Genomic DNA, 25,136 nt, shown 5'->3' on the forward strand with positions numbered 1-25,136 from the left:
ACCTAGGTCTTAGTGGACCACAAGAGGAATCCAGAAAGCCGTGCAAAATGCCTGGTGGGAAAAGGATAGATAAGAAGTAAAATCTGTGTTCTCATGAAGTCAGTCCTTGTACCAGCCCCCGGCCTACACACGAGGGCCAGTTCCCTATACAGCTATGTCTTTCATAGGGCAATCTTTCATATGTGCCTCCAGACAACTGGTCAACCTCCTCTCCTCTTTGAAGTTTCCCTGGGGACTTGAGGCCCCCATTTTATTGCTCTAGAAGTGTTTTCTCCTGAGAAGCAAAAAACCAACCCAATGCAACAACAACAGTAACAAAAACCCAAACAAGACCACCAAACAACAAAACAAAACCAACAACCAAAAACTGAACAACAAAACAAAAAAAATTTTGTACTCCCGCCTCCCCATGTTGGCATTTTAGGACAGGGCCCCATACAGCCCCAAGCTGGCTTTGAACTTGAACTTTTTATCCCCCTGCCTCCACTTGTGCTGTAATACAGGCGTGCATTCTCTGTGCCCAGCGTGCTTTCTCTAAGGGGGCTCTCTTCCCAGGTACTCCTGGGTCCATGCAAGGGAAAGCCGAGGGCAAAGATGATGCCGGCTAGTGGTGATGCATTTGACTTGTTCTCCTAGCGAGCTCTACAGAAGCTAGTGTGCAGAATGCTCAGGCCGCATGGGAAGAGCCTCCAGTGGGCAGTGTGCCTAGAGCGCTATGCTGGACCGGTGATCAAATATCTTCTTTGCGTCTATGTCGGCCTCCACCATGTGTGGGTGGATATCCACGTCCAGCCCCGCGTCCTTGCACAGCTTGATCAAGGTCTTGACGTTGTTCTTGGACAAACGCAGGTACCTTCAAGGGAAGATTGGGAGAGGTGACAAAGAGCTGTGGGACCTGACTTTCACTAAAAAGGGGGTTAGTTGGCTTTTGGGCTTGGTGTAGTGGCCCACAGCTTTAAACCCAACCTCCTGGAAGCAGAGACAGGCAGCTAGTTTTCTGTGAGTTTGAAGCCAGCCTGGTATACAATAGTGACAGATAGAGCTACGTAGTGAGACCCTGTCTCAAAATAAATAAATAAATAAATAAATAAATAAATAATAAATAAATAAATAAATAAAATAGGGGAGGGATTGGTTTTAATCAGCAGGAGGCCAGCAGGAAAACTTAGCCTGGCTCCTCTGTATATGTTCCTGAGGAGGAACACCCTGCAGGTGGCAGAGGTGTTAGAATTCACGATGCTATAACTCTTGGAAATCAACCTGCCCGGCATCACCCTGGTTAATTTTCATTGGCTCAGGCATTACACCCAGTGTGAAGCCAGAAAAGCCATGCTATGGGAAAGACAGGTGCTCTTTGGGGGGAAATGAGGTCATCCATCAGCCGAGCCACAGTCAGGTAAGGAATGGGCCATCCCGTTTAGAAGCTGCTTCTACCATGGCACCAGGAAGAAAGAGTATTGTGGCTGATGTGGGTGTGGGTCTGTAAGCTGGTGGAGCGAGGCGCGGTGGGCGCTGCTGCAGGCTGTGGCTGCGAGCCAAGGCTGGGGGCCCTCGAGTGTGCGTACACAGAGCTCCAGGAGCAGGCATACGTGCCTTCCTTCAACACACACACAGTTAAGCAGCAAGGCCATCGATTTAAAGTGTTTTCTAAAGCCTTGTAATCCCGCCTTCAGCTGAAGAGGGAAATTGATCCCATCTGTGCTGTGGGATCCAGACAGACTTCCTTATTCTACTGTCAACCTTGACCTTGGGGCCGACTTTATATTCAGTTCCTTCATTTATCTATTTCTATTGAGACAGGATCTCGTTATGTGGCTCAGGCAGGCTCAAACACACATTCCTCCTGCCTCAGCTCCTGAGTACTGGGATGACAGTGTGGACTACTCTGCTGACGTCTTGGTCCCAGTTTTAGTAGAGGGTGGATGCTACCAGCTACCTGTTGGCTGCTCATGGGTGACAAGGAGAAGCTGTGATGCCCTCACTGGGCTTTGTGCCCTGGCCGGGGGGGGGGGGGGGGGCGCGGGGCGGCGTGCCATGGCGTCAGGGGGCGGGGCGGCTCTTGGGCTCTGCTCCTGTACTGCCCTTGTTTGTGGCCCTGGTTCCCCTCTCTCAACTGCACCTCAAGGCAGCCTGCCAGGGTGATGTGGGTAGACTGGCACTTTCACGCATGCACCATCTCACTCTGGTCTTAACATGCCTTCCCAGTGACTTCACAGTTGTCATCTGTCCCAGTGCTCCTGCCTTTCACGGGAAAGACCCCCCTGCCCCCCCCCCCCCAAAAGACCCCCCCCCCCCCGACTGCGAAGCCAGGGCCAAGCAGAGCCACCTCACTGCTTGTTCCTGTAAGGGCAGTTGGTCGGTCGGGTGTTGCCTTTCATTATACCTCCTTTATACCTCAGTCTCCAGGAGTAATATGCAGCACTGACCTGGGCAGTGTGGCTCGTCAGTTTCTAGGCTCGGAGGCCGACTCTCACCCAAGATGGCTACGCTGCTGCCAGCTTGGCGCGAGGGTGACCCCCATTATCCTCCTGTCTCGATTTCTCCTCAGCTAAAGATTTTCCCCCCCAAAGTTTGCCTGTTATGTCAGCTAAGGATGACACTGGCCTTGGGTGTTTTCAGAGGGAGATCTGGTGATACGGTATGGATGGAGAACAAGAAAAAGGTAGGCGGGGCTGGGGCTCATTAGTGGAACTTTGCCTAGCTTGTGCCAGGCCCCGGGTTCCATTCCCATGATGACTTAAGGAAAAGTGCAAGATGGAAGCCAAACAGTTTCATGCTGTCTGGGGACTCTAAACCCCAAACACAGCATAAGCTCACTGGGGACAGTGCCACTATGAGAACGGCCACCCTCTTCCCCCATAGGCTCTGGTGTTTGAATGCCTCCAGTTGATGGCATTGTTTGGGGGAGGTTTAAGAGGGAGTGGTCTCAGTGGAGGAAGTGTGTCATTGGGTGGGAGCTGGGGGGGGGGGTGAGGGACTCTGAGAACTTCTCGCCCTTTCTATTTACCCCCTGCATCTTGCTTGTGTTTGAAGATACGAGCTCTCAGCCTCTTCCTACTGCTTCCCTGCCATAGCTGACTCTTAGCCCTCTGGAGCTAAAAAGCAAAAAGAATCCCTGTCTCATATAAGTTGCCTTGGTGGTGGTGTTTGTTATAGCAACAGAAGAGTAGCCAATACAGACTGTTGCCCAAACTCACCAGAGAGAAGGAACTCAGAGCAGCTTTCTTTGTGAGCAAAGGTCACAGACAACCTGTTTTTCTTTCGCTGAACCTCTATAACTTCTGTTGTGAAGCAAACGGAAAATGTGAATTTCCAGACTTAGAGCTCAAAAACGGCAGCTGGGACCTGACTGGCCACCAGGGGGAGTTTTAATAAGAGTAAACATACTACTTGTAGCCCCCCCCCCCCCCCCCCCCCCCCCCCCCCCGGCAGTAAAGACTGCCGGGGAAACCCAGGGCTTTAAGCCCTGTAGCAATCCGTTGCCAGCTAAAACCAGGTAAGGCAGAGCTGGCCCCCTCCATGTCCGGGCACGTGTTCACAGCCTACTGACCTACATCTGCCAGCTCCATGTCCTAGTGTGGGTCTACGGCCTAATGCCCTCAGCCTGACCCCTCCACGTGCAGGCATGCATGCACACTCTGCTGTCCCAGGCCTGACCATGTACCCCAGTGGCACTCACCTGCAGCTCAGCACCTCTTCTGGCTTTAGCATCTTGACGCTCTCTATCTTGGGCTCTGTGCCCTTCTCCATGAGGCTCTTCAGCTTGTCAGGAGCCTTGCTGGCCCAGTCTCTCAGGAGGCCTGCCCTCCGGGTGCCAAACATACTGTCCTGAAGAACGGGATCCGCTACAGAGCTCTGTCTGCGGAAGGGGCTCATACGACTGTTTTCTAGGGCTATCACGTCCTTGATGTCTAAATCTGAAATTGGAAGATGCCCGCAGGGAGTTAGTTAGAGCGTGGGAGAGGTGAGAGTCGGGCAGAGAAGGGTGGTGGTAGTAGGAGAGAGCCACCACTCTTCGTGGTGGATCTGATGTTTGTCGGGAGCTCCCGCAGGGCTGTGTGCCTAGCTAGCTTTAGCTCAGCCTCGCGTCTCCAACTGCCTTCCTGCTCCGCTTCCCTCTTGGCCCCTTTCTTTCAATCTTTTCTGTCTCTCCTTTCCAGAGGAAACTTATCTCAAAGGAATTAGCCTAGAAGAAGAAGTCAGAAGAGGTGCGCATTGAGCAGGGGTTAAAACGGCAGCAGTTAATGGTGCGGAGACACATTGCTCATGGCGCGCGTGGGTGGAGGAACGGCGCAGAGCTGCGGAGTTAGTGAAACTGGGAACGTCTGACATAACCCAGCCACGAAGCTGAAGCCGGGACACCTCACTTTTCCTTTGTTAGGTTCTTCTACACTAGCCGTTCCACATGGCAACTCTTCGAGGGTCAAGTCACCCTTTCGTAGGGGTTGCATGCCAGAAATCCCACATTACATTACGATTCATAACAGCAGCAACATTACCGTTATGAAGTGGCAATAAAAACAATTTTATGAGGAATTCCACTAAAGGGTTGCAGCATTAGGAAGGTTGAGAATCACTGCTCTACATGTTTACAGAACTACCAACTGGCACACTCTACTCATTCCACTTCTGCTTGGTATGGCTGGTGCAGAGAAGAGTCTATTGCTTCAAAAATACATTGTCAATTAGATTGTTTTAAGTTCTGCAAATATTTTGGAAAAGTGAGAGTATCTTCCTTTCAATATTTATGAAAACCACACCTTCTTCTTGGTGTACTGCATTTGACAGTCTACAACGGTAAGGATGGCAGGCTGAAGCCACACCCATTTTGATTAAATTTAATTTATCAGAATTCAGTTAAAATGACTTTAGCATCCCATCATCTGGAATGAGATTGGCCAGTTTCATTTATTTTCTAATTTGTATTAATAAGGCGGCTTCATCTTATGTATGATTTGTTTCATCTACTGATGCCATTGTACGGCTTTGCCCTGAGTCGGTTGCTGTGGGGTCCTGATGGTGCAGGACACTTTCCTGTTAGTTTTTACTTGCTTTTCCAGAAAGCATTGTTTTTAGCCCCCCTGTTACCTGTCATCTCTATATTTTTACTAATCTCAGCAATCTCTCTTTTTCATAGTGATCCTGTCTCTAATAAAGTACAAAAAAAATCAAACTTACTGCTCATGTTGTTTGCTTTATGTAGGCGAGAACCATTACTTCCATATTTTGTCTTTCCTGTCTGCTTCTCTGAGCGGAGGCTTTGGGATGAAGTAGGCTTATTTGCGTTTGTTATTTGATATGTGGGCACTTTTATTATGAGTTTCTTGGTCTTCCTTTTTCTTTGAAGTTGAAGAGTATCTTTTAACTTTATTTCTCATGACTATGTTTTAGGAAGTTGGAGCGATGACTCAGTGTTTAAAACTTTTCATCGCTCTCGCAGAGGTCCTGAGTTCAGTCCCCAGCACCCATGCTCTGAGTGGCCTCTGAAGATATTGTGCACATAGGCACTAAGCCACACTCACATGTATGTGCCTATATATAATTTGAAAAATAAAAATTTTTAAATAAACAAAATATTTATGCTTTAAAATGAATAACTTTTTGTTGTGAAGTATATAGGGGTGATGCTGACAAATAATTGGCAATGTAAGATTTACAGTGTGTAGATGTAAATCCGTATCATCTGTAACTGCATGGCTACAGCCTCCGATGTACTTCCTGTTATAGCTTTTTATTTTGCCATTTGACATTTCCTAAGTAGTCATATTTTAGAAAAATATGTTTTTATTTTATGTGTATGAGCATTTTGCCTATATGTATGTACACTGTGAGAGCACCTATTTTGCCTGTATGTATGTATGTATGTATATATGTATGTATGTATGTATGTACACTGTGTGGGCGCCTGTTTTGTCTGTTTGTATGCATAATGTGTGTGTGCCTGGTGCCCAAGGATGTCAAAGGATGGTGCTAGGTCCCCTGGAACTGAAGTTATAGATCTCAGTCACCACATGGCTGAGTGGGAACCAAACCCCAGTTCTCTGCAAGAACCATGTGCTCTTAAACACCGAGCCATTCCTCCAGCCCATAATGTATTTTAAAAAGCTTCCTTGGATTCCTTCTGCTCTTCCTATTTACTTGCCATTTTTTTGGTGACTGTGGCTGTATACAGTCGATTATTTAGCATTTAAGAGTCTCTATCTCTGCTTTCCCCTGTGTCTTCTACCCTGTTCTGCCTCATCTCATTTGCATTTCCTTGATATCTCCACCTTAGCCTTTGGTTTTATTTATTTATTTTTAATCATTTGGTTTTAAGGCTGCATCTGAATCTTGACTTTTAAATCCACCATTTCCTAACTTGATAGAACGTCTTTCTTTGGTGGCATTTCCTGCAGACAGAGATGGGCCTGACTGGGAGTCTTACACATTTCCAGACTTGCAGCTAGCACAGTCGCAGTCACTCTGAGGTGATGAGGGTGTGCTTGGGGCAGGCCTATGAGTCGCGGGCTTTCCCTCTGTTGTCTAAAGGGCACTACAGCTTTCGGCATCATGTCAGGATGGTTCTTCTTTCCTCATAAGTAAGCTTCTCTGTAAGCTTTCGCCTTTTTTACTAACAGCGTTTTTTTTTTTTTTACGAAAAGGAGTACTATCAGGATTTGCCCATAGGGACTGGCTCTAGACTCCCTGTGAAGGTCAGTGAACTGGAGAGAACGGCCTGACTTGCCCAAGGTCTCAGATGGGTACCAAGTAGCCTTAGAACCCTTTGTGCCCTAGATGGTGTTCTGGCTGGTCCCTGACAAGGTGGCTGGTTTGGGTAGTCTCAGCTGTGTCTGCTTGGGCGCGGTGAGGTTCAAGCTACGCTCCAGGGGATGGGGGCAGGGATGCGCCATCTCAGTGTCCTTGTATGAAATGAGGGATCTTAGAGCAGCAGCAGATACTTCCCTGTGCTCTCTGATCCTTTTTTGGCTCCAGGGGTGCCTACGGCGGAGAGAACAGCAACATAAGTAAAGGTTATGGCAACTCAAGGGCTTTCTCAGGGGTCACTCTAGTTTCACAATCATATCGCATCCATCTAGCTAGCGAGCAAGCTAAGGGTCGTGCACCCAAGACCTCACTTCTAATTCATGGTGACCCCATGGTGTGAACCTGGGATGTTGGTGCCTCTTCTGGGAAACCTGTCCTGACCACTCTCTTAGGAAAGAGATATGATCCTCACTTCTGGTTTATAACTGATTAGATAAGTTAGATGTTTAATGGACCACATTTGGGATGAGAGATGACTCTATATTCATGTACACAAAGGATGCATACGGATAGCCATCATTCGTAGCCTTTCCCAGTAGAAATACACTCTAGGCCTGAGAGCCACAGAGTCCATGTAGGCACCCAGGGAGCATGCCCACTGGAAGCCTCATCTTGCTAGTATTTGGACTTCACCAGGAACTGTGTCATGGAATATGTTACACGTCTTCCTAGGGGCTTTCTATGGCCTGTATCCAGGGTGACCATTCTAAGATTCAAACCCAATTTGCTAGTCCCCTTCTTAAATCATTCAGTGTCTTGCCACTGTATTTCAAGCAGGCTCATATCCTGGAGCACTCAGTGGAGACTCTTGCTTTCCGCCATGGTTGGCTGAGAGAAAGCGGGGTTCTGCCCTCCAGCACAGTGAGAAACCTGGACGTTGAGAGAGACTGAAGCACTGAGACTTTGGACAACAGGCACCAGGAGGCAGCGAGAAAGAAAGAATGGTGTGAGCCCCATGACTGTCCCAGGTCACGGCAGATGCATCCTTTCAGGACAATTGAGGGAGCGCTCTCTCGAGTTGTGCAAGAGCGGGTCATGTAAGGAAAGCCGGGCAGCTACAGGAGATGTCTCTCCGGACTGTTGGAGAGTGTTGAAAGCCTCCCTTAGTTCTCATGTAGCCCAGGATGGCCTTGATGCTATGTAGAGGAGGTTGACCTTGACTTTCTGATCTCCCTACCTCCACCTCCCAGGTGCTGAGATTGCATGTGTGTGCTATCATGCTTGGTTCTGTGTGAAGGTCCTGGGGCTCAGACACAAGACTTTGTCCATGTTAGGCAAGCGCTCTGCTGGTTGAGCCACCCGCCCAGTCTGGAGATGTCTATTTAAACGTACCATTATGCTCACCGAGACATGGGCATGCTAGGGGAGACACAGAAGATTCAACGTGACCCGAATTAAAGTTCTAAAGATGACAAATAACAATGTTTGAAAGGAAAATATATGGGAACAATGCCAGGCTGAGCATCGCAGACAAAGACTAGAGGTTTTTGGGGTATAGCCACAGTGACCACATTAAGTGACTCATAGGGGAGGCTGAAAGATAAGGAGCTAAGGAACTTTATGTGTTATTAGAGTATCTGAAAGACAGAGAGGAGGGTGGGGAACAAAAACAATTTTAAGAAATAATGGCTAAAATGGTGCAAATTTAATAATAATAATAAAAAAACAGAGATCAAGAATCCCCAAAAACCTCGAACACACACACACACACACACACACACACACACACACAAAGTATGAAACAATGACATTAAGGCCCATCCCTGGGGAACATCTCAGAGGAAAAACCTTAGAAGAATGTCTAGGAATGAGGTGTTTCTGGATTCAAAGGGCAGCCAGTTTCCAGCCTCCGCGGGGCAACCAGGAATCCAGCAGAGGGAGGGGCCAGTGGAGACCTGGGAGAAGAAAGGCCCTCAGCCAGGACTGACAGACGTGAAATAAAGAGCCTTTCGGATGTGCAAAGGCTGCAAGAATTTACGTTCTTTTTCAGATACGTCACAAGAGAAGCTTCAAGGGAAGGAAAATGACTCCGGACAGAATTCTGGCTCTATGCAGAGGAATGAACAATACTTGGAATGCAGGCAAATGCGCGTTCTTGTTTAAATGTACTGTTTTGTTTTTTTTTAACTCCCCCCCACCAACAACGATGCATTGTGGGCTTGTAACCTAAGCAGAGCTATGGTACTGGCAGCACACCCCACGAAGGCAGGGAGGGCAAAGATGGAAATGCCTTCCTGTGGGTCCCTTAAGCTAGTAGAAGGAGAAGGCGGCTGGGAGAAGTCAGGTGCGTGTTCCGGCCAGATTCTGTCAATATGCAACCATGCAACAAACAGGGTCACAGTTGACAAAACAAGAAAGATGGGACAGGAACAAAATCACCCATAGCAGCAGGAGAAAAGGGGACAGGAATGGAGAGACGCCACTGGCAATGGTTTAGTGGGCTACTCAACTTACAGTTGTCATGCTAGGGAGCCCCTGGGGAGCAGGGGAGACCTTTCCAACACACACCCAAACATAATCTAGGCTCTACCCCCGGTTTCCCAAGACTGCTCAACTGCGCCTTTGTGTTGGGAGTCATCAGTGGATTGGCATAGAGAGAGAGTCAGAGTTCCCAGGGCCCATTCACCTCTGACGACTGGCTCAGATAGCTGGGACCAAGTCTTTATAGCACAGGAGCCTTTAGGGACCACATTTCGTCTCCAAACCACAGCAGATATCAACAGTTCTCTGGTAGGCCAGTTGTTAACACAACGTCCCAATGTTATGCACTTTTGTAGATTTAATTTGCTGCATGGACATCTTCTACTTTGGCATGGTCCTTTGGTTTTTATTTTGTATTTATTTTCTCTCTCCTCTCTCTCTCCCTCTCCTCTCTCTCCTCTCCTCCTCTCTCTCTCCTCTCTCTCTCTCTTCCTCCTCTTCCTCCTCCTCCTCTTTCTCCTCCTTTTCTTCTTTCTCTCTCTTCTTCTTCTTCTCTCTCTCCTCTCTCTCCTCTCTCTCCTCTCTCTCTCTCCCTCTCTCTCCCTCTCCTCATATCAAAAAGCCAAGGCCAATGTTAAAGACACCCCCCTCCCCTGTGTGTTCAGTTCAGAAGTTTGATAAGTCTCAGGTCTGACACTTCAATCTTCAACCTACTGAGAATTTGTTGTTTTTGTTTATGTTCTGAGTGGTATAGGGTACATTTCTTTGTGTGTGTTTAACCACTGGCCAATACCACTCATTGCATAGACTATTCTTCCTCTTTTGTATGTTCTTGGCATCCTCGTGAAATTCTCATTAAGGGGCTGGAGAGATGGCTCAGAGGTTAAGAGCACTGACTGTTCTTCCAAAGGTCCAGAGTTCAATTCCCAGCAACCACATGGTGGTGACACATAACCATCTATAGTGAGATCTGGTGCCCTCTTCTGGCCTGCTGGCTCACATGCAGGCAGGGCACTATAAATAATAAATAAATAATCTTTGTGCCACGCATAGTGGTGCACGCCTTTAATCCAGGCACTTGGGAGGCAGAGGCAGGCTGATCTTTGTGAGTTCAAGGCCAGCCTGGTCTACAAAGTGAGTCCAGGACAGCCAGGAATAAAAGAGAAACCCTTCTGGTGGTGGGGGAGGGGGTGGGGGAGCTTGTTAGCTATACGTGTGGGATTATTTCTCAACTATTTGATTCTTGTTTCACCTGTTTTTAATCTGTCACCACAGAGTTTTGATTACTATGGTTTTGGAGAATAGTTGAGGTCCCACGCCTCTAACTTTTCTTTTTTCTTACTATTTTTTCTGAAAATAGTATTTTTGACAGATCTTATAGTGACTTTGTATATTGCTTTGAGTAATACCGAAAATCTCAGAGTTATTTCTCTAATCTCTGAACACAAGGTCCCTCTTCATTCATTTGTGGCTTCATCACTGCCAAATACCTGCCTCTCACCTTCTAAATCTTTTATTATTTAGATACTATGAATGTTATTCTTAAAAATGTCCTTTTCAGGGGCTGAAGAAATGGCTCAATGGTTCAGAGTTCTTGCTGCTCTTACAATTTGGCTCCCAGCACTCACACATGGCCCCACACACAAGTCATATATGCACACGCACACACACACACACACACAAATGAAAATAAAATTATAAAAATTTGCCTTTTAAGCACTTGTCAAGAAATACAGTATCATATTAAGAAAAACTAAGACAGTAGCTGGGCGGTGGTGGCGCACGCCTTTAATCCCAGCACTCGGGAGGCAGGGGCAGATGGATTGCTGTGAGTTTGAGGCCAGCCTGGTCTACAAAGTTAGTCCAGGACAGCCAAGGCTACACAGAGAAACCCTGTCTTGAAAAAAAAAAAAGACAGATTGACAAATACAATGTTTTTTCTTGTGTGCATAAAATTGTATGTGTGTATATATGCATGTGTATGTGCATGAATTTATTTATGTTTAAACAAGATTGAAAGTAGATGCGGGCAGCTTGTGCTTGGTCACTGGGCACGGTCATTCTAGTGTGGTGTTAAAGCCAGCTTGTTCCGAGGGCATTGGCCTGTGTAGTTCCTTTTCCTGTTATCTTGTTTATCTGGCTTTGATATCAGGAAACAAGGGCCTAGTAAATAGGCTTGGAAACAACCTCTGCTTTTCAGTGTCTTGGAGAAACCTGCAAAGGACTGGCCTCGACTCTTAAACGTTTGCTAGGGTGTCCCATGAAGCCATCAGGCCCTGGGCTTTTCTTCGCTCTGTTTTGATTATTGAGTCAATCTCCTTTCTATTCGTCTGATTCTTCATGATTCAACTTTAATGGGCTTCATGTTTGGTAGAGTGTCTTTCAGGCAGTAACCTATTACTGCGAAGTCATTGGTAACAACAGCTCCTTAAATTCTTCACTCTTCTGTGGCATCTGCAGCATAGACGTTTAATTTACAAAGCCTCCCCTTTTGGGTAAGTCTAACTAGAGACTTATTGGTTGTTCATCTCTTTGAAAATCCAACTTCTGGCTTCATTGATTATTTTATTATCCATGAGTCTGTATAATGATAATTATCTTTATTATTCACCTTGTTTTGTTAATTTGAGCTTACTTCCCCCGCCCCCATTTATTTGCAATTTGCTCTTTCTGTAGTGCAGCTGTCATGGGTGAGCTGCAGGCGCCCCTTGGCTTTAGCGTGTGGTGCTTCTGTTTTCACGCATGTCCGGATTTGTACCACGTACTTTTGGGCTTCTTCAGGAATATCTTGTTTGGAAGAGCACTGTGTAATTTATCATTTTCCTTGGATTCTGGCTGAATGCTAGGAAGACACTTTCATGAATCTGAGGCCTAACATGTGCCCTATCCTGGGGAGTGTCTGTCGTGCTTGAGAAGCACGCGCGGCTGCTAGTGTCAGACAGACGGGATGCCCTGTATGTGTCTATTAGGTCTACTGGTCTTGTGTTTTTTCCAATCTGCTGTTTCCCGATAGGTTTTCTGTCTGGATGATGTATCATCCCTCCCCCCCCCCCCTTTAAGCTATTAAACCCTCTACTATTATTGCCTTGCTATTTATTTCTGCTTTCAGTACGGTTAACATTTGTCTTATATATTCAGGTGATCCAAGGTTGGATGCATAGATATTTACAACTGTTGGGTCTTCTGACGAATTGACCTCTTCAGTGTTATATAACAACCTTCATGGGCTATTGCATTCGATGCCAATACAGCTACCTCCTGCCTTTTCCATTTACATGCAGTATCTTTCTTCCAGCCCTTTACGCTCAGGCTGTGTGCGTTCTTAAAAGTTCAAGTGAGTCTCTGTGGGCCGCACAGCTAGATTCTTTAAAATCCTTCCAGCCACTCTGTTTGGATTAGCAACAGCTATAGTTTACATGTGCTCCCCAGGTTGACATGTTGGGAACTTGACCCTCAATGGAGTGGTATTGGGGCATGGCTCGTGCTGGGAGGTACCTGACTAAGGAGAGGATGTTATCATGCAGCAAGTCCATTCTCCACACTTCCTTCCCTGCACACACCAGCCGCCCTTCACCTTCAACTACTCACGATCCACCACAAAAGCCCTCAGCAGGTGCTGTGCCGGCATATCCTTGACCTTGCATTCTCCAAAGTGAGGCAAATAAGCCTTTCTCTCGCCCGGTGTGTGGTGCTGTGACAGCAACACAAATGGATTGAAGAGACTTTCCTGATTAAAAGCAAGGACTTACTATTGCTGTTTTGCCTTTGGCGGCTCACATGCCCTTTATTTCTTTCCTCCTATCTTCCCTTGTATGTTGGTGATATTTCGCAATGGTGTGTTTTGACCCCTTTCTCTTAATAACTTGCATGTGTACCACAGGTTTTTCTTCTGTGGACTACCATGAGGCTTACTTGAACCATCTGACAGTTTCAACATCCTATTTTAAGCTCCTAACAGTTAGCTTTGATGGCATACAAATGGCTTCTCTTTGTGGTGCTGGGCACTGAACCTCGGCCTCCTGTGCTAAGCAAGGTCTCTACCACTGAGCTAACCCCAAGCCCACAATTTAAAATTTCTAATCTGTGTATTCAGTAGCAAAGCATTGTAGTTACAGTTATTTTTATAAATATATTGATTGAACCTTTTTTTTTTGGGAAATGATAACCCACTTCATAACTATAAATAGCTCATAAAATTTGTTAGGAGACACTCAAGATAACAAATATATGACTCACAGTGCACTCACAATAATTTGGTAAGTTCTATGATTAGTGTAAATATGCCCCAATATTATGCGGTCAATTATAAAAGACAAAAATATTAAAAATCTTTCTCCTTACTAGATACAATTATATGTCATAGCTATAGCGTTTAAGATGTTTGATGCCTAGTAATTAAGAGTATATACTGTTCTTGCAGAGGACCTGGGTTAGGTTCTTGGAACCCCAAATCAGTGGTGCACAAGCACTTGTAATGCCAGCTCCAGGGGATCTGGCCTCCTCAGGCGTGTGCACTCATGTGCACATAATCACACATAGACTATGTACCACACAAGTGTACATAACTAAATCTAAAAAAAAAAAATGTTTACTTTTGGACACAATTTACATATAACTATTTTATTAGATTACATTGCAGCCACTACAATGCCATAGAGTTTGACTGTTACCAGGGAGAATTTTATATTTATTAGTTGTATATTTATTAGGTTGTTAATACACATCCTCTTATTTCTGTTGAGAAACACCCTTTAGATGTAACACAGAGGAGCCCCCTCAAATTTTGCCTGTTTGGGAAAATATCTACTGCACCCCTCCCCTTTCCTCTGGGGTCCAGGTTGGCCTTGAACTGTGACTCTCCAAGTGCAGACCCTGAGTACTGGGATTACAGACATGCGCCACAGTTGTCTCTTCCACTTCTAAAGCACAGCTTTTATGGGTTTAGCATTTTGGCGTGCCGGGTGTCATGTGTTCCTTCTTTTAATTGTTTGACTATGTGCTTTACCTGTATGGTGGTCTACAGCATTTCCACTTAGAATTTCAGACTTCTGGAAGCTGTCTCGTATGTGAAAAGTCACTCTGCTGTTGCTTCCAAACTCTTCGCTTAGACTTGCGATTTAACATGTCTTGGTGTAGGTGTTTTGGGGTCTCATGAATCTGGAAGATTTTTTTCTCCCCCCAAATTTTGCAAGTCTTCATTCATTTATCTCTGTTTGTTTGGAGACAGGGTGTCTTCATGTAGCCTTGGCTGGCCTGAAACTCCCTGGGTAGACCAGACTGACCTCAAGCTCACAGAGATCCACCTGCCTCTGCCTCTGAGTATTGGGGTTAACGGTGCACACCACCATGCCTGGTTCATTTATTTCTCAATCGTCCACTAGTCTTTCTTTTCTTTCTCACATAGCCACACTGCATATATTATTTTATTTAAAATTATTTTTGTTGGGGCTGGAGAGATGGCTCAGTGGTTAAGAGCGCTGCCTGCTCTTCCAAAGGTCCTGAGTTCAATTCCCAGCAACCACATGGTGGCCCACAACCATCTGTAATGTGATATGGCACCCTTTACTGGCTTGCTGGAGTACATGCGAGCAGAGCACTGTATACATAATAACAAATAAATAAATCTTAAAAAAAACAAAAAATAAAATTTTTTTGTCCCTCTCACTTGATCATATCAAAAGTGTCTTTGAATTGAGACTTCTTCTATTTCATCAGCTGCACTGTTAAAATGCTCCTTTAGACCCTGTGTGCTCCTCAATCTTTTAGATTTCTATCTGCTTTTTAAAAAGTGATTATTATTTTTCTTCGCTGAACTTCTCATTTTAGTTGAACATGCTTTCCGTAATTTCATTTTGTTGCCTGTGTTATTTTTTTAGTATCCGTTTTTAACAGAATTTTTTTTTTCATACAGTGTATTCTAATCACGATTTTCTCTCCCTCATTTGGGACACATCTCAGATCCTCCCTATCCATTCAACTGTATGCCTTCCTCCTTCCTCCTTCCTTCCTTCCTTCCTTTCTTCCTTCCTCCTTCCTTCCTTCCTTCCTTCCTTCCTTCCTTCCTTCCTTCCTTCCCCTTCCTCCCTCCTTCTCTCTAGAAATCAAACAAACAAAGCAAAGCACAACAAAACAAACAAACAAAACCCCATAATTTGAAAAAACAAAACAAGGGGCTGGAGAGATGGCTTAAAAGTTAAGAGCACTGCCTGCTCTTCCAAATGCCCTGAGTTCAATTCCCAGCAACCACATGGTGCCTCACAACCATCTATAATGAGATCTGGTGCCCTCTTCTGGTGCACATGCAGGCAGAATACTGTATAAATAATCAATAAATAAATCTTTAAAAACAAAACAAAGAAAAAGCACGCACACACACACACACACACACACACACACACACACACACACACCACACCATACAAGCAAAAGACATGTAAGGCGGTAAATTTCCAGAGAAAGCAACAGATACAAGACAAAAAAAAAATAAAAATAAAAATCTCCAAGAATACCACTGAGTTGGCTGAGTTGGCTGGGCATGACAATTTCCCTTAAGTGTGGTTTATATATCTGGTAAGATTTCATTGGAGAAAACTTATTTTTCTCTAGCAAGTGGTTGTCAATTGGAGATAGCTTCTTGGTTAGGGATAGGAGCTCTCAGCACTGGGACCTCATCTGGTTTGGACTTGTGCAGCCCCTGGGTATGCTGTCACAGTCTCTGTGAGTTCATATGTGTGTCTGCTGTTTTTAGAAGGCCTCGTTCCCTTGGTATCATCCATCTCCTCTGGCTCTTCAAATCTTTCACCTCACCACACATCTCTCTGAGGCCTGAAGGGAGGGTTTGCTGTAGATAGCCCATTTAAGACTGAGCGTTCCAATGCACTCTCAAAACGCTGTCCTGTTGTGGGTCTCTATGTTGGTTCCCATCCACAGCAGGAGGACACGTCTCTGATGACTGTTGCCTTATAGTGTGCTAAGCTTTAAGAATATTGTTCTCCGAGTTATTGTTCAACCAGTTCACTGATCTTCATCTCTTTGTGGTAAGTTAACCGTCATATGAGTTTTATTAATTTTCTATGGCAACGCTATGAAGAAAACCACATTAAACACAAACGCATGTGGAAGGAATATCTTGTGTATTGTATGGATGTAGCACCTGCCAATAATAAATCTGATGGCCTATAGCTTAGGCAGGGAATGGGAGGTGGAACATCCGGTGGGCAGAAAGAATTCTGGGATAGAGCCAGGTGCATGAGATTCAGCTGGCAAGATGTGAGGAGGCCGATGCAAGGTACCTGAGCCCAGGTAACCAGCCAGGTGGCAGAATGTAGATTAGCATAATAGGTTATTTTAAGCTGTGAGCTAGTCAGAGAAGAGCCTAGCTATATGGGGTAGGTGTGTGTAAATAATTATCTTGAGTCTCATGAGTCATTATTCTGGGAGCTTAAGGACCGGGAAGAAAAATACCCACCTACATAGGAGGGGGAAAAAAAACCCCATCTACACACATAAATTAGTTAGGAAGGTAAAGGTGGCAGCCACGGAAGCCAAAGCTTCAAGAGGATCATTCTGTGGAGGACTAAGTGCAAATTAAGACAACAGTGGGGAAGGAAAAAAGAAGAGAAACGGATGAAGGCCTAACGATGGGAGAAGCATCAGACCAGGCCAGGAAAGCTGGAGGAAGAGACGGGTACCAAAAAGGATGGATCTCCTCCGCGTGGGCAATTCCACTGTCTTCTTCTGATGTGGACAACGCTTGGTGAGACCATATAGTTCACAGTAGCACTGGGAGTCAGGGCACAGAACTGGCCCTATGCCTGCTCTGAGCCTGCTGGATCTCCTTCTCGTCTTCCAATCCAGATCCTGCCTGCTTGTGTGAGGTCACTTGTAAGACCTGCACAGGATTATGTCTTTAATGTGTGGCTAAGCTCAGTCTGACTCAGTCCTGGATGCCAGAGGTAGACAGGTGTAGGTGCTTCTTAGATTCCCTTGAGCACTCACTCCTGTGCTTGACTGGACCCATTTAGCGCCCTCCAGTGGCCATAGGTTGCTTCACATCAGAAGAAGCAAGACTCCCCCATTCTCAGATATGGTAAATTTGTCTTGGATGGTGAGGAAGAGGATAAGGGGAAAACCGAGGATCCAACTGCCTGCAAGTCAGCCTTTTTTTTGTCTACATCTTGTACAAGGGAGGTGAAAACCTTTACTCCACAGCCAGGAAGTTCATGAGGGAAGAGACAGATTTGATAGCATCCTTTAGGAATGAGACAGAAGAAACAAAATCAGATTAAGTAAAAAGCCAATGGCACTGAGTGGGGTGGGGGAGTGCAGAGACGGAGGAGAGAGAGAGAAGGAGAGCCTTCAAGGATGGTGCTGGATGAAGGAGCCTTAAGCAGGCTTTTTGCTTTCCGCCCTCCCTGCAAGCAGAGCTGGCGATGATGAATACCAGGCATTTCCAGTTGCCTCCCTCTAAACTCAGCCTGGGACTTTTTAGAAAAACCCCAGGAAGCTTTTCCTACTTGCAAGCGCAGCCAAGAAAATCTCTGTGCTGTTGGGAGACAAAGGACTCTGAAGAATAAAAGTGGGGGTCTCACGATCAGTCTCTGATTTGTGTGTGATGTACCTCCGTGATGTGCTTCTTACCCTCTGCTGCCCCCAAAAGTTTCAGTAAAGTCTGCTCACACACAAAGGCTACCTGTGAGGAGTCTGGGAAGACATCACAGCAGCAAGGCTTTGGGAATCAAGGGGAAGAGGGGCTTCTGCTGGAAGCAAGCTCTAAAGAAGCTCACGAGCCCGGTGGCCCAGGGGTAACAGTAACAAGGGGGAGCCGCAGAGCTTGCCTGAAGTACAGAGCTTCCCCATCTTGATTTTATTTCTACAGTGACTTTTTAAAAAATTTGAAACAGTTAAGAACTTATATAGCTTTATATAAGAACAATTTAAAAAGCTTCAAAGAAAGCAAAGAGGACCCCCCCACTACTGTTCACTCAGTTTCCTTGAGTGCTAATAGCTCATATAAATGTAGTGATGTGTTTGAGCCTTCTGGAATTTTGATTTCTTTTTGTTTTGTTTTGTTTTTTTTTTTTTTAAAGATTTCTTTATTATGTATACAGTATTCTGCCTGCACACCAGAAGAGGGCACCAGATCTCATTATAGATGGCTGTGAGCCACCACGTGGTTGCTGGGAATTGAACTCATGACCTTTGGGAGAGCAGTCAGTGCTCTTAACCTCTAAGCCATCTCTCCAGCCCCTTGGTTTCTTTTAAAAATACAGAAATATAAGAAGGTGCCTCTGTTTTAATCCCAGGTGTGGGGATGTGGAGGCTGCTTGGACTGTGCGCTGCTTGGACTGTGCGCTGCTTGGGCTGTGCACAGTGGCTGACATTGTTGGGTTCTAGCAGAAGTGTGGTGTTGCCAGCTGCAGCTAGTTTCTGCGATTGTGTGACATTTGGAATTCTGGGAACTTTTCAGAGGATGTATAAATGCTAGGGCCCCTGAGAGGCGGGGTGGGTGATTGTTGGTCATTCTGGGCCAGGGTTGGTTGTGGTTTGTTAGTAACCATGGTCAAAGAAGAAACAAAAGGAAAGAAATTAGATTCAGGGCTCCCTCCTGCCCTCTCTCTCCTCCTCCTCCCCCCCCCTCCTCCTCCTCCTCCTTTTCTCTCTCCTCTCTCTCTCTCTCTCTCTCTCTCTCTCTCTCTCTCTCTCTCTCCTGTCTGTCTCTGTCTCTCTCCTCTCTCCTTCTTTCTCTCCTATCTACTGTTAGGGGAAGAAACAACCTGCAGGATAAAGGGTGGGAAAAGAAATCCACAAAGTAGTAAAGAGCAGCTACACATAAGCACAAGGATCTATGGTCGACAATTTGCAGAGCTTTCTTTGGATTAGAAGAGTGCCCCACTAACCCGTGGGTTCAAGCCAGTGTCCCGCCATGCTTTTTAGCTCCACAGCCCACATAGAGATCCTCTGTCATTACAGAACTGTGACAGACAAGCTTGGGTTTGCACACCATTCCTTTAGTGTACTAAATGAAAGGATAAGGAAAGTATTTCTTTTGGGACACAAGGGGACAACTGAGTAACTTTCCAAGCTCCTGCCCACTTTCCACATGGGCAAGTAGAAATGTCTCCCAGATTCCTCTTTCACCATAAGCTTGTGTCCCAAGAGGCCAAGCACAGCAAAAGCGTAATCTGTTTTCCAACCCTAAGGCACCACCTTACTGGCACTTCTGTGTGCCAGGCTGGTGATTTATAGGCCTCCTCTCTCTGCTGCCCCACAGCCACACTACAGAGAAAGTAGAGTTACTATACCATTTTATGTGTGACAGACCTAGACGGAGCATGGCCAGGATGATACAACTGAGTTTGCTATGGTGGTGGAGCAGGAGCGTAAACTGTAACCCAGGCCTGTCCCTTTCTAGGGGTGCACACCCCTTGACAGATGTCAGGTCGCCGGGATGGCACCTTCTGTAATAGACATTGTCACAGTGCTTGATTTAGAAAATTTGGAACTCACGAAGGCAGTGTCACTGAAATAGTTCAGGAACATGCAGCCCCCATGCAGCGGGATTCCTGAGACTACCTGGGGATAAGTGGAACTCAACAGCCATGTCCACTCCTACCCAGAGCACATGCTGGCTCCTGGATCCTTGTGTACACAGGTTTGATTGACATGGGCCCTGCAGCTCTTTCACTGACTTTGAGAAACTGGACCAGGGAGGACAGTTCTGCTGTCCCAGGGCCCGTGTTCTTTCCTTACCAGACTTCCTCAGAACATCCCTGTTGAAGGTGGTGGAAAGCAAGTTCACATGCTTGGCCTTTGTGTCTGCTCCCTTGCGGGGACCACTGGACTCCTGCTTCTTGGCGACATGCCCATCGTGGTTCTTGGAGAGCACAAGAGAAGTTATGCTCTGCTTATAGGACCTTGCTCAGCATCCTCCAAACCCAAACTGAGAACTTGCCACAGCTTGTTCAAGGATCTGTCCTGAGCTCAGGGAGAGTTTGGAGGGCAGGGCGGGGGGGGGGGGGGAAGGTAGCGGGTGGGTGTGGGTGGGGGAGGGGGACATGCAGGAATGCTCTCTGTGCTGGCTTACTGAGAACTTCTCTTTTATTTTTCCTTATCTCCTAGGGGTACATGCAGCCCATGTCTGCAGGCAGGTCTGCGATACCTTGTAGCTACAGGGCTGAGTGCTCCCAGGGCTCTCTGGGCCGGGGCATCATTGCGTGTGAAGGGATGTGGGTGGAGGAAGGTGAGACGCTTGCCCTGAAACTGGACCTCAGGAAAGCAGGGGTTGTTGGTGAAGCTGCACATGGCGAGGGTGAGGGTGCAGGGGACTCATCTATTGAGGTGTCATTTTGGGGCAGAGAGGTATCTCGGGGGTCTTCGTAAACCATGTGGCAAGCACCATAGCAGAGAGGCAGCTGTGGGGAGAGGCAGCAGGGAGGTTACCTTGCTGAAGGTCACTTTGCGGTCATTTTTGTTTACTTTCTTCTTGTTGCCTGGGCTTTTTTCTGCCTTCTCTTCTGCACGTTTCATTTCCTCAGCCTTTCTCTGAAAAGGCAGGGGGGAAAAAGGCTCTGTAGCTGCCCACCCTCTTTCTAAATGGGAGAACATTTCTGGCAAATGGCAAGCCACGTCTTAGTACTTACATTCTAGACCCTCTTGTCCCCTTCCCTGTCCCTTACCCTCTGGACCGTCCTGGCATCTATTCCTGGTGTCTGTGACAATACCCCTCTTTTTAAAGATGTGTTTGTGGTGTGTGTGTGTGTGTGTGTGTGTGTGTGTGTGTGTGTGTGTGTGTGTGTGTTTCCAGAGACAATCAGATCCTGAGGGGTCTGACCCAGTCAAGTTTCACCCCTCAATGAATTCATAACTTGATGACTGAGAGGTGTGGACAGTGGGGGCGGGGTAGAGCCCAGTGGAAGAAGTACGTCCCTGGGGGTATATATTAAGGGCAATGCCCTACCCTGGCTCTCTCTGGTGATTTTCCTTCTTCTAGCTGCTATGACATAAACTGCTCACCTCCACTGCTCCCACGCCCCACCCTCCCAGCTACGATGGACTGAGCCCACTGGAACCGTGTCCCAAAGCAATCTCCCGTCCCCTTAGTCGTTTTTGTCAGGCGTTGCCACAGTGCTCAGAAAGCCACCTAATGAGGGGCAATAGTCAGGGTTGCAGGCCTGACACCCGCCCACGAAAGAGGAATTTTCTGCCATGAAACACCTGTCACCCTTCTTTAGAAGCCTAGATGCTTCTGTGGCACGTGGCAACGGATGGAGAGTTGTGCTTTCAATATAAATTGTCTCCTCTCTAGGTTTCAAATTACCCAGAGTGAAGCTGCGTGGGAGACAATTCTGCTGAGATGCTAAAATACAATCCTTCTGAAAAGAGATGGTGACCTATTAACCAGGAGACAGAGTTGCTGAGACTGACACTGAACTCCAAGAGGTCCGGCAACCAGCCCCCCGCGGCCCTCAACTCCAGATGGAGGAGGAGCAGGCTGTGGGAGATTCTTCTGGCTGCACTCAGGTAAGCGGTTAGGCAGGCAGCAATCTGCTGAGAGCAGAGAATGGAGAGCAGAGAGGACGGAGGCAGCTGTAACAAAGCCCAAAATGGGTGGGAATTGGCTAAATCTGAACCCGAGACATCGTCCTGTCCTTTATTTATTTATTTATTTATTTTTATCACTCTGCCCTTTGCCTGTCACCGTTTCCGTGTTTTTCAGCTGGAGGACAATCGTGGCCCTGACCTTACAGCTTGCCTAGAAGCAGTGGATGACAATAAAGTTTAGCTAAAGGATGAGTGCCAACCTTCCGCCCATTTGCTCTGGGACTGGAGGCTATGGGATTCAAGCATCCTCTGCAGCTAAGGGATGTGGGCTCTGAGTATCCTCTGAAGAGGGTACCACCTTCCATAGGCCTGAATTGATTTTCTTTTTTCTTTTTCTTTCTTTCTTTTTTTTTTCTCTTTGGTTTTTCGAGACAGGATCTCCCTGTGTTAGCCTTGGCAGTCCTGGACTCGCTCTTATAGACCAGGCTAGCCTCAAACTCACAGCGGTCTGCCTGCCTCTGCCTCCCGAGTGCTGGGATTAAAGGCATGTGCCACCATGCCCAGCCTTTCTGACTTGATTTTCATAGATGATGGACCCAGGGGAACTAAGCTCTGGGGAAAGCCAAGGCAAATTTGCTACCTAAGACTCCCAGAGAAAGAGGAACGGGTTGGTGAGAGCAGCCCTGCAAGTTGGGGAGGAGGGGAGTATATGCTAGTAGGATTCTCATTGGGGGGGATGGTGCCAGGAATGAGTGATCTATCCTGGAGCCATCAGGAGGAGGGAGGAGGCTAGGGATGGTGGGAAGGCTCTCACTTTGCCCACATGGAGAACCCACAAGCCAGTGCCTATGACTGTTTCCAGATACTAGCAGTGCCCACAGTTCGACCTGACTTTAGATTCTACCGACTCTGCCTCAAGTACTTTCTAGGGTGTCCAGTTGAGAACATTTGTATTTGGGCAACCTCTTTCCCTTCCCTGTTAAATATGAATCTGTGACCCTCTCCAACATTTCCCACAGAGAAGCATCTTTCTCCAGGACCTGGGGCCTTCTCTTAAAATATGGTCACCAGGAACGACTGTAACCCTGTCATTGGTGGGAGAGCATTAGGAAACAAAGACCGCCTATCCATGGAGAGTGACCTCTCCTCCAGGACTTTCTTCTACTGGCTTACCCTAATGTTTAAAAAATAATCCCCTTTTGTTTTCAGGTGTTGAAATCCAACTCTATTTCTTGCTAATAATCTTGCATAAATTCTTCCAGCAATTTCTTCCAACGTACACACCTGGAAGGCACGCTTCTTCTTGCCCTGCCTCCGCTCCAGCCATTCCAGCACCCGGGTGAGATCAGACATTCGCCTCTCCTCAGCTGTTCTCCAGATGGACTTTCTCTCAGTGGGCATCAGATCTTTGGTGTCTTCTAGATCTTCTGACATGATGACGCCTCAGCTGTGCCCTACAACCCTACAAAGCCTGGCACTCTTTTTCTGTTGATCCCTGGATTTGCTGGGTGACTCAGAGGCAGGATGTGTGGCCTCTGGATGTAATGATAAAGGGCAGAGGTAGCAACAGATGGATGTTAGCCTTGGGGGGGGTAGAAAGTGTGAAAAGTGATTGTGAGGTCACTGTTGACTTAACAACTGTCCCCTAGTCAGCGGTTGGAGTGATAGTAGGATGTAAGCTACCTCCTATTCTTTCCCAGGAAGTCACACTCTCTCCATGGGTTCCTGTTTTCCCTGGATTCTGCCACATTCTCCTTTATAGTCTCTCTGTTCAAGTTATATGAGATTTTTCCTGAGGCTGTGAAACACAAATGTCTATTCGCCCAAGAGAGGGAACCAGTGAGAGACCAAAATAACAATTACACCAAAGGTCAAAGTGGCTAGTCAATGAGTTTTTTTGGGTGCTGTAGGTCTATGGGTGATGGGTTACTTATAGGAGTGGAGATGCCTCACAGGCAGCTGCATCACTGAAAGCCAAGCCCACCTCTACACATGTTTCTGACTGACAGCTCACAAACACGGCAAACTGGGAGCTCTCTCCTCAATTTCTGGCAGTGAGTCTCTTCCGAATATCTCTGGCTCTTCTTTTTCCCCCAACAATTACTTTATTTTTAAGATTTAAAAAAATTTGGGGGATAATATAGTTAATCATTTCTCCCTTCTTTTTCCTCACTCCAGACCCTCTCACATACTCCCCCATTGCTTTCAAATTCAGTCTCTTTTTCTTTAATTGTTATGATTATAGATAATATATTCCTAAATTATATACATTTACATAGTACACACACACACACACACACACACACACACACACACACCACACATTACTAAACACAAAAATACAGCCAGCCCAGTCTATCTAATGTTACTTGTGAATGTTTTCAGGCTCACCGTTTGGTATTGGATAACCAACTGATGTGCTCCTCCCTGGGGAAGATGATTTCTCCTGCTCTCAGCATTCTTTACTTGGAGTTCTTTGTGTAGGGTTGAGGCCCTCTGAGATTTCCCCTGTCTATGTTAGCAAGTCTATCGGTGCCATCCTCATCCGTGCTTAAGCTCCTGTTTAGAGCAGCCAGGTGGGTGAGACTTCATGGCTGCAGGTTCTGGTATTTCTAAGAGATACAATTGTTATGGGTGTATCACCAGCCATGACCACTCACAAGAACAACACCAATAGCTTATAATGTTTTGGAAATCTCTTGGATAGGCTCATGACTAGTGCTGGGGTTTTTGTTAGATCGTCTGTAGCTCTGGGAGAAGCATTGTCAACCCAGATGGGAACTTTCATTTCAATTATATCTGCGTATCACAGCTACTTTTAGCTAGGTGGTTAATAGTATGTTTTTTTAATGACTTTTTCAGAGACCGTTGCTACTATTTTACCGTTCCTATTTCCTTTTTCTGTATTTATCTCCCTCCCTTCCCCCATTTTCTTCCTTCTTCCAAATCATTTGTACCTCGCTATTGCCCCATCTGTGTTCCCTCTCCACACATAATGGCGCATTTTAACTTGCTAATTTCCATAGTTACTCCAGGTTACCCAGAAATTATTTATTCTGGTCTATAACTTTTGAGAGAGAGGGGCCCTGTGTGTCTTGTTTGTTTCAGGAACTTCTTGAGACCGCTGAGTTGTTTGTTCATGAGGCTCATGAGCATTTCTCCCAACCTCTTTCAGGGAGGGAATGTTTCACTTTAGAACTTCCTGAACCTTAAGGAGCCTCCCTGACAGAGTGGACTCATTCAACTCTGAGGAAAATGATAATGCAACACTCCTCCTGTGACGTGGTTTTCATATCTAGTCAGAAATCTGTTGGCTATACCCGTGATAGTTGTACCATTAATGCACAAACAAACACATTCTACCTAGT

The 25,136-nt window shown here is 46.3% G+C and overlaps 1 protein-coding gene across 2 annotated transcripts; it reads right to left on the reverse strand.

Moving 5' to 3' along the window:
- Positions 1-295: 295 nt before the first annotated feature.
- Positions 296-23,364, reverse strand: LOC311583711 (uncharacterized protein C16orf78). Of its 2 annotated transcripts, XM_084757504.1 has the most exons (7): positions 23,053-23,364; positions 20,668-20,769; positions 19,978-20,101; positions 6,943-6,978; positions 3,680-3,917; positions 3,198-3,281; positions 719-853 (listed from the first exon to the last, which is right to left on the reverse strand). In XM_084757504.1, the coding sequence occupies exons 1-6, from the start codon at positions 23,200-23,202 to the stop codon at positions 3,212-3,214; spliced, it is 720 nt and encodes a 239-aa protein (XP_084613630.1). In that variant the 5' UTR covers positions 23,203-23,364; the 3' UTR covers positions 719-853; positions 3,198-3,211. The 2 variants fall into 2 exon arrangements, with proteins under 2 accessions (XP_084613629.1, XP_084613630.1); XM_084757503.1 differs by lacking the exon at positions 3,198-3,281 and having other exon boundaries at positions 296-853.
- Positions 23,365-25,136: the final 1,772 nt, after the last annotated feature.

The sequence above is a fragment of the Acomys minous genome (genome assembly GCF_964271855.1).
Source record: "Acomys minous genome assembly, chromosome: 14".
NCBI classification, from domain to species: Eukaryota; Metazoa; Chordata; class Mammalia; order Rodentia; family Muridae; genus Acomys; species Acomys minous.

Coding starts and splice junctions, on each gene's coding strand:
- LOC311583711 (XM_084757503.1), bottom strand. CDS start 23,202: ATGTCAGAAGATCTAGAAGACACCAAAGATCTGATGCCCACTGAGAGA. Junction 20,102..20,667: donor GCAAAGTGACCTTCAGCAAG/GTAACCTCCCTG, acceptor GTGCTCTCCAAG/AACCACGATGGGCATGTCGC. Junction 854..3,679: donor GAAGAGGTGCTGAGCTGCAG/GTGAGTGCCACT, acceptor CTTCCCTTGAAG/GTACCTGCGTTTGTCCAAGA.